The sequence below is a fragment of the Pteropus alecto genome, unplaced genomic scaffold (assembly GCF_000325575.1).
Source record: "Pteropus alecto unplaced genomic scaffold, ASM32557v1 scaffold98, whole genome shotgun sequence".
Classification (NCBI taxonomy): Eukaryota; Metazoa; Chordata; class Mammalia; order Chiroptera; family Pteropodidae; genus Pteropus; species Pteropus alecto.
The window spans coordinates 10,822,057-10,835,473 of NW_006443570.1; the positions used below are offsets into that span (position 1 = coordinate 10,822,057).

Genomic DNA, 13,417 nt, shown 5'->3' on the forward strand with positions numbered 1-13,417 from the left:
GGGGTAAATCATGCAGGAGTACAGTGGACCAGGTGTGCCAACTGCAGTGAAGTGTGGGAGTGCAGCCTGGAAGGGGCTCGAGAAAGTGCTCGAGACTTGAATGTTTGGTAAAATTTCCGAGATACTGTTTGAAAAGGACAGTGAAGGTATGGTTTCTAAAGACTATGGTGTCAGGGAGGGTGCTCCTGGCAGAAACAGCAGCACACACACTTCAAATCCCACTCACCCTTCAAGGCTCTGCGTGCAGTATTAATTCCTAGACTAGTCCAGAGCCTGACTCTCTACCATGCTTTTATATCATAATTTAAAAGGATTCCTGTTACTTGTATTGTTTTGAAAGTCATTCTTATCTTTCCAACTAGATTTTAAGCTCCTTAAAGGCAAGAATGAGGTCACACAACCATTCTCTCCAAATAGGGACTGGACCTGATGGCTTTTGCCAAGGCCCTGGGAAGAGCTCTGAATTCTCCAAGTAAGCTTCACACCTTTCAATATGTTTTGATCACTGAGATTCAACTTGAAGTTTTGTTATATGGGATAGTCTCTCCGCCTTCTACCAAGCTTAGGCCTTCCTCATGAGAGTCCCTGTCTGATTTAACAAGATCAGAACGTACTGGCAAGGGCGTGGGGAAACAGGCATTCGCATACACTGCTGGTGGGAGTATAATTTAGCAGTTTCTAAGGAAGATAATGCCCCACAGGTACACCAGCCTACTTGCAGCACAAGATAACATAGAAAAACAACACTTTTGTCAGCTGGGCAGTGATTAAATCACTATACATCCACGCAAAAGATCTATGAGACATATTAAGTGGAAAAACGAGGTACAGAGTATATGCACAAAATATTTCTGGAAAGAAAATGGTCATAGTGGTGGCCCCAGGGAAGGGAAAATGGGTGGCTGGTGGGGAGGAGTAGAAGGAACTGGCTTTTCACCTTTAAATTTTGAACCATGTGTATGTATAATTTTTTTAAGCATTATGGTGTCATTTTTTTCAAATCTCTTTATCATTATGGCAAATAAACTGCCTTTTAAACCTCAGGTACAGAAGATTTTGAGAGGTAATGAGTGATCCCCGGTTGTTTCTCTGAGAACGGAACAGCCCCTCTACCTGCTAAGTCCTCCCAGGCCCAGGCCCGGTACTTGGAACCCAATGGTGGCCTAATATTGTTGAATGATTGAAATTTCCTTTCCCATCTGAAAGTAAAGCCTTCCCCAAACAAGAGGAATTGCAAAACAGTGATAAAGGGGTTGGGTGGGGAGAAGCGGCACGGCTGAGAATTACTTTTGCTTCATGTACTCATTTACCCTCCATTATCTGAGTACCCATGTGCAAGGAGGTGCACAGGCTGTGAGGTGTATGCCCCACCCTCAGTCCACCAGGAGACAGAAGAGACTGCACAGAAAGAACAGAGGGTAGAAGAGCTACGTGAGTTTTAAAATAAGGGATTTATGAAGCAGGTTATTACTAGTAGCTGAAAACTACTGGCTTGATCACAAATACAAAGGCTACAACCTCAGAGGGATATTTCATTTATTTAATAAAAGATATGGAAATTAAGAATACAGTACAATCGATAAGGATTTATAAGCACACCTTCACACCAGGGAAGCATGTGGATGCTGGTGGAAAGCAACATCTAAATTAGCTGGACCCCTCTTGGCAACCCAGTTACCTAAGAGATATCATCTGGATTTGGTCTTTAGCTGGATGTAATCATTTGTCCAACAAATCTTTACTGAGCAGCCTCTTATGTACAGGGCTATGCTCATTGTCTCTAGCACAGTCAACCCATGAGATTATAGTTCTGGCCTTTGGCTATCATCATAGTAAGTCCTCACTCTTACTGCGAAACCCAAGTCATCTTGGCCTCTCAAGTTGAAGATCAATAGTTCTATAGCAAAAAGTACAAACATCTGCAGACAGGAACAGTTGACCAAGGGACGACATTGTATGTGCAAGTAAAAGTCTGACGGATCCAGAAAAGAGGAACATACCAGAGAATCAAGTACAGCCGGCCCACGTTAACACTGAAATCCAAACAAACCTACTCAGAACGAGTCCCATTCAAATAATACTTAGAAAGATTTCCTCATGCTATTTACAATTTTAAAGTAAATTTAATTTATAAGCAGCTAGGGAATTCTTTATTTAATACCGTTGTAACATCAAAGTTCACATAACTGCTTCTTTCAATCCACGATATTGAGCTTTATGACAGCCTAGGGATAGGAACTAAAAGAAGGCAAACATAATGCCTTAGAGATACAGAAACATTTACACAGCTCAACTGTTAAAAACAGTTCAACATTCATCTGGCGAACATGGTTTGGATATGAGAACACACAGCACACAAGTTCTTCAGGGAGGTGAGAGACCTTTTGGTGGTTCCTCGGGTGACTCCGAAAGCTGGTCCTGTGCAACTTCTTTCAGAGACTGGTTTTTTTCCAACACAGTTTGGACATCTGTGGGTTCAGATTTCCAGGCAATGTGACCACCTTCCTGTTGCTTAGAAGACCAGACATAAGTACGTCACACATATGATATCATTTTCACTCAAGCAATTGGCTGAAGCTATATGACTTAAGCACATTCTATCACTGGGTCAAAATGTTAAGGTTAATGTTTCAGGTTAAATTCTATTGTAACAAACAATAAACATGATTGAAAAAAATCTCCACAGAAGCACAATTTCAAAAGCCCGAATGACAACTCACTTGTTCCAAGTCTCCATCATTACCACAAAATTCCAGTATATTCCAGCTAAGAGTATTTGATCTGGAGTTTAGGAACATTAACCAAGATTGGAGAAAGAAAACCAAGCCTTCCTTTAACCTCTGACAAATAGACAACTAATCCTAATAACAATTTTAATAATAAAATACTCACAGCTCTTGCTTCTCCTACTCGTCTTAAAATGACACCTTCGGCCAATAAAGCCTTCCCTGTTTCCACAAATAACTTCTCTTCATCTGTTTCTCCCAGTTTCTGTAGCTCAGTGTACTTCTCCACAAACCTAGAATTCCAAGGAGTCACATCTTAGGTCTGTATACTGAGAGTTGTCAAGACAGGCTGTTACACAGTGGCAAGCATTCCTTTAACAGATCTTCCCAGAGGAACATTTTTTTTCCTCAAGTGGAATTCAGTAAAACTCTTCAAACTGCTCCCTAAATTCTTTAAAAAAAAAATCACCCTGGACTTATAAAATGGCTTACCGTTGACAGGTAGACTTGAAGTTTGGATTAAACAGATCAAATGCTTTTTGACCAGATCCATAGGCTGAATAAAATTTCCTGAGAAATGCAAAGAACACACATAAATCTCCAATTATAGATCACGGCCAAGAACAGAATGAAGAATAACTGCTAGGCCCTGAAAAGTTAAGTATAACATGACCTACACAGCTGGAGGCTAAGAGTTTTTGTTTTTTTATTTTTAAATAAGTAATGCATGCATATATCGAATGTTACACAAAAGTATCCAGTGAAAAGTAATACTCCTCACCTCTGCACCCCAATACCTCCACCCAGTTCCTTTCCCAGGAAGTAGCACTTACCAGTTTCTTGTGTATGCATCAGAAATATTCTAATACACAAGTATATATGCATCTATCATTCCGTCTCCAACCACACTGTTTAACCCCAAGGACAGTAAACACTACTCTACATCTTGGTTTTTACTTATTTCTTAGAGATCATTTCAGACCAGTACACGTAGATTGTTTCCACTCCTTAGCTACTCTAGACGGTGCTGCAAGATTACTTTTATCTGTTTTTATTTTTAACTGAACTATGCAAATGTCTGTGAAATAAATTCATAAGAGTGGTATTGTGGGGTCAAGGTATGTGTATTTGTAATGTGGCCTTCCAAATTGCCAAAATGCTTTCCTCAGCACTGTGCCAATTTACACTCATACCAGTAATGTATGAGAGTACCTATTTTCCCAAAACTTGATCAAATTATATTTTCCAGCGTTTTGATCTTTGTCATTTTGATAGGTGAAAAATTATAATTCATGGTAGTCTTGCTTTTCTTATGAAATACATTGAACATTTTATCATATTTTTAAAAGAAAACTGAATCTCCTTTTCTGTGACCTGTCCATGTTCTTTGCCAATTTCCCCATTTGATGGTCTTCTTATTGACTTATAAGCAAACCGTATAGCAGTATAAATAGAAAATTAGCCCTTTGTCATACATGTTGCAAATCTTCTTCCCAATATGTCAGCTGACTTCTGATTTTGCTTATAGTAATTTTTTTGTGTAGAAAATTTTAATATTTTCATTTATGGCTTCTAGGTTTTATGCCATTCTTAGAAAGGCCTTTATCACTCAGACTATTTTTAAAGTTCTCCCATGTTTTCTTCCAGTGCTCTTATGGTTTCATTATTTGCATTTAGGTTCTGATCATCTAGAATTAATTTCATTATGAGTTCTTAAAAATATAAAACAGACCTCTCCAAAAAAGATATAACGGTTCAAAAAACTATTTAAATACAAGGTGTTATTATTTTGGCATTAATAGTAATGAGAGCTATAAAATATTCCGCCTTGTCCAATGACCTATCACCTAGTTCCAACTGCTATCCACAAAGAAGTACAAATGATTTCAATGTATAAATGAGCCTTGAAAGCATTGTGACCAAGTGCATGCAATGGACTTGAGCAGAAAAGTGCTGAAAAAGTATTGAATGGTCCCGAAGATCTTGTGTCCTACCCTGAAATCTTCCAAATAGAGCAAGAACATACTTGTTCTCCAAAAAGGGAGTGTTACGGGGGGGAAAAGGGGGAAAAAAAAGATTCCTCAAATGAAAGGGCCTGGATCTCAACAAAGAATAAATTCTGTTTTCTCATATCTAGCAATAGGGTTAAGGATAAAGGATATATAGTAACTTCAATTAGATACAATCTCTGACCTTAACATTTAAGAGAAAAAGAACCATACAAATTCTAGGTACTAAACACTAACTGCTGATATCAGCATTTGAAGGAGAGGGCTTTGTCAGTGAACTCCCAGTGAGTTGACCTCCTTAAGCCTCAGAATCCTCAACACTAAAATGGAGAGGATACCTGCGTTGCAGGGTTAGAGTAAGGCCTAAATGAGGTGTTTGTTAAGGGCTTACCATTGTGCCTGCTGCAAAACAGGCGGGATCAGGTAGACGGAATTGCAACGATCAGTCAATTGCTGGGCTCCAGATTCTATTTCTCAGAACTTCTGTTTCTCTCACATGGGACAGGGCACTGATCTGGCTAGGTTTACAAGACTTTCTCCACAGGGAAAGCCCTGATTCAATTCCTTTTTAAGTTAGGTTACCAGATTGCTAGCTAAACCTTTCTGTACTTCTGCTCCCTCCGGTCCACCATATGGTCTTTGCACTCACGCTCTAATCCGATCCTCATGGTAGAAGATGTCCTGGATGGGAGCTTTGGTTTTGCCATATCGCAAGCGGGGCCTTTGGAAGACCGGCTCCCTCAGCGGGGGAAAGGCATCATATATGTCAAACCAGAGGGGCTTCTCCTTCAACACCCCAGCCCGAATCAGGTCCCGCGTCCTTAAGGAGATAAGAAAAAAGAACAAAGGTCAGTCAGTTACAACAGCCTAAGCCCCTGAATCAGTCAAGCCATAGCTGGGACGTCAACGGGATCACGGAGTCGGCAAGACAGAAAAGGAAGGAGGGCAGAACAGGGGTGTTTCCCGCCTACAGTAAGATATTTCCATCCTGTAAACCAACCTAACAATGCTTGGCAGTTAAGTCCTTCTATCTTCTTACATCGGCCCCACCCCGCCCCATTCCCGTGCCGTCAAGGAAATTGCGAAGACGGCCCAGACAAATCCACCGGTCTCTTCCTCCCTTCCTCTTCCTAGAGAACTCCACTCGGAGACGGGGAGAGGTGCAATCTTGAACGTGAGAAAAGAAATTCAGAGTGAGGTCGTCAAGCACAACTGCAGGAGACGGCACAAGGGGGCCTCCCCGGGATCCGACACCGCACGCCGGAGCATGCGTAGCTCTGCTCACATCCACCCAAGAAAGGGTGGGACGCGCTAAGGGGGAGGCACCCTCGGCCCACCGCGGCTCCGAGCACGCACCGCGTGAAAATGCTGCCCACGGTTTCCAGCCGGCTCCCCGCCATGGCCCGCGCCTCTGACCCAGCACGGGTGGTGACCACCGGAACCGGAAGCGCCGGCGGCCGGCGCAAGGGCCGTAAGTTGCTAGCCGAGCCGAGGATCTCGGTGCTCACTCCGCCGCCCCTACGGGAGAACAGAGCCAGACGGAAGCAAAGGATCGGCCGAATTGCTGCGCTCCTCGTCTACTTACCAGGTTCAGCCAGGAGCACTCGAGAGCCGAGCTGAAAGGGAGGGAGGGAGCCACCGCCCGGCAGAAGCAACAAATGACCGATCAGCGGGGCAGAGGCAATAAGTGACCGATCTAGGGCAGGGGTATATTGTGGTGGGTGCTTTACCTTTTCTGGCCTGAGTCAACTCCTCTCGAGAAGGTGGGGCCGCGCGGAGGGAAGATGACGGGGAGGGAGGAGGGAAGCGCAGCCCCTGTCCTCGGGGAGCCAACCAGGTCACCAACTCTAGGCCCCGGCTGCGCCTAATCTTGGTTGGAGTCACAGACTACGAAGAAGGAAACCGAGGCCCGGGGAGGGGCAGTCACTTGCCCAGGGTCACACTGGAGCCCAAGCCCCCGTCCCGACGTCTCTTGCTGTTTAGCGCTCCCCTTGAAACCCTCGGGTCCTGGAGCGCCACCTGCATGGGTGTAATAGGGATGCTGCCGGGCGGCGTCGCTGGCTAGCTAGCTCATCTTTGAGCTTGAAAAGTAAAAGTGTCCGGATCTAATTCCAAGAAGGAAACTCAAAAATCTGGGAAAGTAATCTCTCAGAGTTACCTTTTGGCCCAATAATCATACTTCGAGTAAATTAGAAATTAAAACACAATTTCGTGAGGATATTTGTGCAAGAATTGTCATTGCAGCATTGTAGTGGCAAGAAAAAGTCCGTCCAATGGGAAATGTCTGGAAAAGTACGGTTCCTATATTCTATGGAATCCTATGCTGCTATTAAAATAAATGATTTAGATCCATATGTATTTACCTAGGTGAATGCCCGTGAGTTAAATGAAAAAAGAAGTTGCAGAGAAACGCCTTTAATGAAAAACTGACCTGTTAAAAGAAAAAGGAAATATACAACATATATTTGTGTTTGTATAAGGATAGAAACTTGTGGGAAAACACACAAGGCTGTGAACATTGGTTATCTCCAGTGAAATTGCAGGAGAGGAAGAAAGAATTTTTTCTCTATTTATCTTTCAGAGTTTGACCTGTAAAGAGTTTTTTTTTTTTTTTGAACCTTTTAATCCAATGAAATGTTTTGAATCACATGCACACAAAATGTCTCCCGGGAGCCCATTATCTTTGTCAGCAAGAAAGAACACCAAATCATCCAAGAGTTCTGCTCTGTGGGAGGCTGGTGAGGAGGAGGAAAGGAATGTGTGATGAACAGTTACTGCTTGTTGGAGTTATCTCACTGAATCCACACACCTACCTATAAGGTGGCTGTTATTATCTTCTTTATAGATTAGAAAGTGAGGCCCCAGGGGGTTAAGTAAGTAACTTATCTGATAGGTAACCACAGGGCCAAAGTTCCAGCCCAGCCTGGGCCCTTTTCAGAACACTACAGTGCCTCCTTAGCTGTGCCTCAAGCTGGAGACGGGTGGACAGAGTGACGGTCAGACAGAGTAGATCAGGCAGAACTGACCCCAGGGGCAGGGGACAGGGTGACTTGAGGGCCAGAACTGAACTGAACGGTGAGTGTCACTGCTGCCTTGAGGCCCTGTAGAATAGGAGAGAGAGAGAGAGAGAGCACACACAGCTCTGGCCAGTGGGCCAAGTGTGGAGTCTCCAGTCTTCCTATCCTAGGAAGATCTAGAAGACTTTCCTCCAGGGAGAGCAAACACGCTCGCAGCTAAATATAATCTTCCTAGGCCTCATAACAAGTTTCTAATTCTGTCCAAGTCAGAGCTAGTTGCCAGCCCAGACCACAGACACACTTCCCTTCTCCCACTTGGGGCTGCCCCTGTAGGCCACTGCAGTTACCACTAAAGAATTAGAAGGGTTTATTCTAAGTTCAGGGAGGGGAGCCAAAGACCCAAACCCTTAATGGAGGAAGAATTGCAAGGCAAGAGTTTTCTCTCTAGATCTTAGGGAAGTCCCTTCCTCTTTTGAGCCTTTAAAGTTTCCTCTCCAGTATCATATCTAATGCTTTTGCGACTGAGAGCAGAATGTTGGTGGGTTAAGTAAGGGGACTATGGCGATGTGAGAACAAGATGGATTGGGAACCCCCTGAGCCTACAACAGGAAGAGCAGACCCCAGAGAGTGCTCATTCATAATCTAGGAGGAAGCTGTCGAGTAGCTGCGGACTGGCATTAGACACTTTCTCTTTCTTCTCACCACAGCCTCTCAAGCCTGCAAGGGGCTGATAGACTCGTGCCGGTGCATTGCACCAGGAACCTGGATTATCTCATTCAGTTGTTCAGTCACCTGATGTACTGTCCTGACAATCTTACGGATAAGGAAATAGAGCTTGTAAATTCTCCAAAAGGCCACAGTCCTTCCACTATGCCATTTGGCCCCACTACGTCACACTGTAGATGTGCCCACTAATCGTGTCATCTTGGGCAAGTTATATAACTTTACAAGCCTCTCCCCATAAGTTAAAATGTGAATGGCAGAATCAGCTATCAACATGGGTTGTGCAAGAGTAAAAGTAATCGTTCTTGTAAAGCACTAATTGCAGCACACATAGTGAATCCTCATAATTTACAAGCCCAATGGCTGTTACAGCATCACTATTGCTGTTGTGTCCTGTAAACCACTGATTGTCACCTGAGACTGCAGCATTTTGATGATATTTCATAGATCACCTTATTGTTTTATTTTCTTGTTAAGTGATCCATTCGTCCACAAATATTTAAACGTCTATCTAACCCTTCGGTGAGTCCCAGAGAAGCTGACTGTCCAGTGGGGGAGATAGAGAGGCAAATTCATAATTGATGTTATATACTGAATAGCTTATAGATTGTATTAGTTTGCTAGGGCTGCAATAACAAAATACCACAGACTGAACGACTTAAACAACAGAAACTTATTTTTCTCCCAATTCTGGAGGCTAGAAGTCCAAGATCAAGGCATTGGCAGGATTGGCTTTTTCTGAGGCCTCTCTCGGTGCTTTGTAGATGGCTGTCTTCTCCCTGTGTCTTCGCAGGGTCTTTCCTTCGTACATGTCTGTCTTCTTATAACACCAGTCATATTGGACTCAGGCTCAACCTAATGACCTCATTTTAACTTAAAAAATTCTTTAAAAACTATCTCCATATACAGACATGACCTGAGTGAGGTGCTGGGGGTTAGGACTTCAGCCCTTAACACTGATCGATAAGCACTTGTGCTGAGTACCTTCCATTTGCCCATCCACATCTACGTGCACTCTCTGCCCTTTTTCACCCTGCTCTGTGCCCCAGGAGGCTGACTTTCATCGACTGCACCCTCAGCCCCTTGCCCTATGCTTCCAGTTGAGTTCCAGTTGGTGCTGCCAATGGAAGGCATCGGCAGGGGACGGAAAGGAAGGAGGAGAGTGAAGTCAGTCTCTGTTCCTCTGCCTCCCTCTCTGCACGGCATCAGGTCACCTCTTCGCACAGCTCTCTCACCAGAGATTCCAGTCACTGTTCTTTCCCTTGCCCTTTGGGCTTAGACACAGCAAACCATGCCCCTCTGTTACTGGCCTTGAGGTGTAGGCCATCTCTTGTGGCTTCCGTACACTCAGCCCACATCTTTGTAACTAATTTCCTTAAATAAAGCCCAAGAGTTTGTCAGACAAAAAGAGGAAAAGCACCCCCAATAGGAGAACAACTTTTTAAGTGAAAATCCCAGCATATTGATGAAATCATTACTCCTGCTATTCACCTTTGGCAGAGAGCGAGGATCAGGGGGCAATCAGCTGTTGATTTAAAAGAGGAGGAAAGTAATAACATATAGTCAATGCATAGTACAAGGAGCAGGAGGACAGAGGGCAAGGAGGGAGGTGTTCAAGGAGGTGGGAGTGCCATCTCTCGCCTCCAGGCTCTTGTGTGCACTTACTCAGCCAGACTGGATGAATGTGCCCCCAGGACCTACTCCCTCCCTCCGTAATCTTATCTCCCTCAAAATTTGGTGTAGTAACTGTTTACTTGTCTGAGTCTGTCTAACTGAGCCTCTTGAGGGCAGGAACCAGGGCTCTGTCTGCCTCCCACACCCAGCCTGGTGCTCGGCCCAGAGCTGGCTTTTAGAAAGAGTTTTCTAGTGAACAAAGCCAGTTTAGGACAAATTAGGACACAGCCATCTCATCCCTCCTTTGCTGCCTGCTCATATCCAGCCCTCCTTCCTGAAGGCCTTCCCCCAGGTACACCCCTAGGGAAAAAGCTGTGGTCATTTCCAGTTCTGGCTGTCCTCTGTGCCTCACTGACGGATTGATTCCCTTTTACAAACATCTGGGCCTCGGCTTTGTCATCTGTAAAATGGGCATAATCGTAGCACCCACCATATAGCTTTGTTGTCAGGAGTCAGTGGGCTTATACCTGAAGAGTACTCAGAACAGGGCTAGTGTAGTAACAGTGTAGTAACTGTATAGTAACAGTCTAGTAAGTATAGTAACTGTAGTAATCGTGGAGTAACTGCTCAGTAAACAGGAGTAATGATAATGATTTCTGACCATTCCATACTTAAGAACAATAAGTCACAATGTATTGAATCACGCCTACAATTAAATCATACCTAACAATTTGCAAGGCATTTTCATGGGGCTCCCCATTCACTTCTTCAGCAGACAGCAGCTCAGCCCCCAAGGAGAATCAAGTTCTGGCAAAGGAAAGAGAAGCACTTTACACCTATACCTGCCCTGAGAGGTCTGTATGCCAGGTAGGCCTGGAGTAACACTCTGGTCTTTTATTATTGGGAAATGCAGATTCTGACTCCATAGGTCTGGAGTGAGGCCTAAAACTCTGCATTTCTAACGAGCTTCCAGATTGATGCCAACAACCACAGATCACACTTTGAATAGCAAGGTTATAGCAAAGCAGGTTCGTGCTGAGTTTGTACTGAGTTTCACAGCACCTCACTTCAGAGTCCCTAGAATAATCCTCTTGACCTGATAAGAAATTGTGACCCTTTACTCTCTAGAAATGATAGGCAGGGTGAATGCTGGTTTTGTGGGGCCTAACATTTATATAACCTTAGTGGACATTTTAAGAAAAAAAGTGCAAAAAATGTCTCTGTTTTGCAAATTTTATAAAACATGTCCCTCTGGCCTTGGGCCAAGCAGGTGCTCACTTTCTCCTGGGAAAATGGCGATTGGCCTCTCAGTGGCCAGCGACTGCCATTTCTGAGATAACCACCAGGTGGCAGTAGATTTACACGGCCCCCTTCAACCCCTTCCTTGTCTCCAGAAATTTCCAAATCTTCCTCCATCCAGCTGGCCCAGCCAGCTAATCCAACAAATTAATCTAGGCTGTGATAATGGACAAAAGGAGTTCATGTGCTTCTCTCTCAGTAGAATATTTGCTGTTTAGTGGAAATACTAAGAGATTGTTTTTAAAACCATTTAAAGAATGCTAATAGGTGAGTTCCAGGCATACTGTTGGATCATGTATCATTACGGTGATGTGTTTTAGAAGGTGGCCTTTTCTGAGCTCCCATCTATGCAGGGGTTCTGGGTCTTACCACTTGTTTTCCCCACCCCAATATATAGCTTGGTGTTTAGGCACCAGTTCTAGTGTTCAGCTGCCTGGGTTCAAATCCAGGTACCACCACTTACTGAGGGTGATGTTGAGTAAGGACCTTAACGATTCTGTGCCTCGGTTTTCTAATATGTGAAATGGGAATAATAATACTAATTTCATACAATAGTTGTGGGAAATAGGTAAAATAACATTTACTGCACCCCAGAAAAGTGACTAGCATACAGTAAGCACTCACAAGCAGCTTTCGTCTTTGTCACCCCACACCTAACCTACCTTCTTCAAACCAAGTTCTTTTGTCTTTCCTTCAGTGTTAACCCCCTGTCAGCTGCCTGTTCATGAGAACAGAGGGAGGATTGAGACCCAGTATGGTAATAACCAGGCTAGTTCTTCTGGATACAGCATTCTGCAGACCCATGCCATCTTCTCAAGTTAGGGAGGGGCACTGCCTGGACCGGACTCCAGATAGCCCGGCTCAGCATTCTTGCAGGAGTTAAATATGTGAGTATCACCTTATAAATACTAAGAGCCCAGGATTTGCAGAGGAGCATGGTGTATGAGGGTAGATGGCTAGGATGGTTATCTGGCCCAGCCCAACTCCTTCCTGGGTCCTATACACACTGTTCAACAGGGAGGGACTCGTCATGGAGAAAGGTCTTCATCTTCTGCACACCTGTTGGACCCGGTAATATTTGCCTTCTCTCCCCACACCCTCCTCTCTGGTTCCAGTCACCGTCAGTCTCATCTATACAAATAGGCAAAATAGTGACTGTTTCTCAAACTTTGCCACATGTTAGAATCACCTAAGGAGCATTTACAATCTGATTTCCAGGCTAAATCCCAAACCAATTAAACCAGAATCTCTGGGAACAGGACCTCAAGCATCAGAGATGATTCCAGTGTACAGCAGTTTGAGAACCAGTGTTCTACTGTTTCTCAAACCTTCATGTCCATACAAGTCATCTGACAAGCTCCCCGATGATACAGTTGCTGCTGGTCCACAGACCGAACTTTGAGTAGCAAGGCTGTAGAACTGTGATTGTCACACATGAGCAGATACCAGAACCTTCTGGAGGGCTTGTTAAAATACACCCCGGGTTCAGATGCAGGAGATCTAGGATGGGGCCCGACAACATTCATTTCTAATGAGCTCCCAGGTAATTGTCAGTGCTGCTGTCCACGGAGCACACTGAGGAGCAGGGGTAGAGAGGAGGGAACACAGGTTTTAGTGTCAGGCAGCCCTGGGCCATTTTCTGGCTTCACACCTTGCCAACTCTGTGATCTTGTATAAGTTACTTAACCTTTCTGAATTGTCATAGCATCATCTGCAAAGTAGCCATTATTGGGCAAGATTAATTCAGCTAATATGAAACACCTAACAGACTGTTTTGTGTGCTGGTCCTCAATGCCTTGACTGCAAACCTGAATTACTGGAGGAGCTTTAAAAGAAACCAACCATGGTTATTGATTTAATTAATCGGGGTCCTGAGCATCAGGATTTTTTTTTTTTTTCAAGCTACTGAGGTTATTCTACCGTGAGGCCAGTACTAGGTACCAGCCTGGCACCGTGGCTCCCAAACTTTAGTTCAGTGGTCTCCAACCTTTTTGGCACCAGGGACCGGTGCTCCTATGAAAATCTAATG

General features: G+C 44.2%; 1 protein-coding gene across 1 annotated transcript; it reads right to left on the minus strand.

The window, feature by feature from the left end:
* Positions 1-1,519: 1,519 nt before the first annotated feature.
* MRPS23 (mitochondrial ribosomal protein S23) lies at positions 1,520-6,248 on the minus strand. The gene is made up of 5 exons (XM_006924865.3): positions 6,092-6,248; positions 5,385-5,555; positions 3,219-3,296; positions 2,893-3,019; positions 1,520-2,511 (listed from the first exon to the last, which is right to left on the minus strand). Exons 1-5 carry the CDS (start codon positions 6,133-6,135, stop codon positions 2,365-2,367), a joined length of 567 nt encoding a protein of 188 aa, XP_006924927.1. The 5' UTR covers positions 6,136-6,248; the 3' UTR covers positions 1,520-2,364.
* Between the last annotated feature and the right edge of the window lie 7,169 nt (positions 6,249-13,417).

What these genes read in the sequence shown, in the direction of transcription:
- MRPS23 (XM_006924865.3), bottom strand. Translation starts at nt 6,135, where the DNA reads ATGGCGGGGAGCCGGCTGGAAACCGTGGGCAGCATTTTCACGCG. An exon ending in GTGGGCAGCATTTTCACGCG is followed by an intron (nt 5,556 to 6,091) that starts GTGCGTGCTCGG and finishes TATCTCCTTAAG; the next exon opens with GACGCGGGACCTGATTCGGG. An exon ending in GAGTAGGAGAAGCAAGAGCT is followed by an intron (nt 2,512 to 2,892) that starts GTGAGTATTTTA and finishes TGGTCTTCTAAG; the next exon opens with CAACAGGAAGGTGGTCACAT.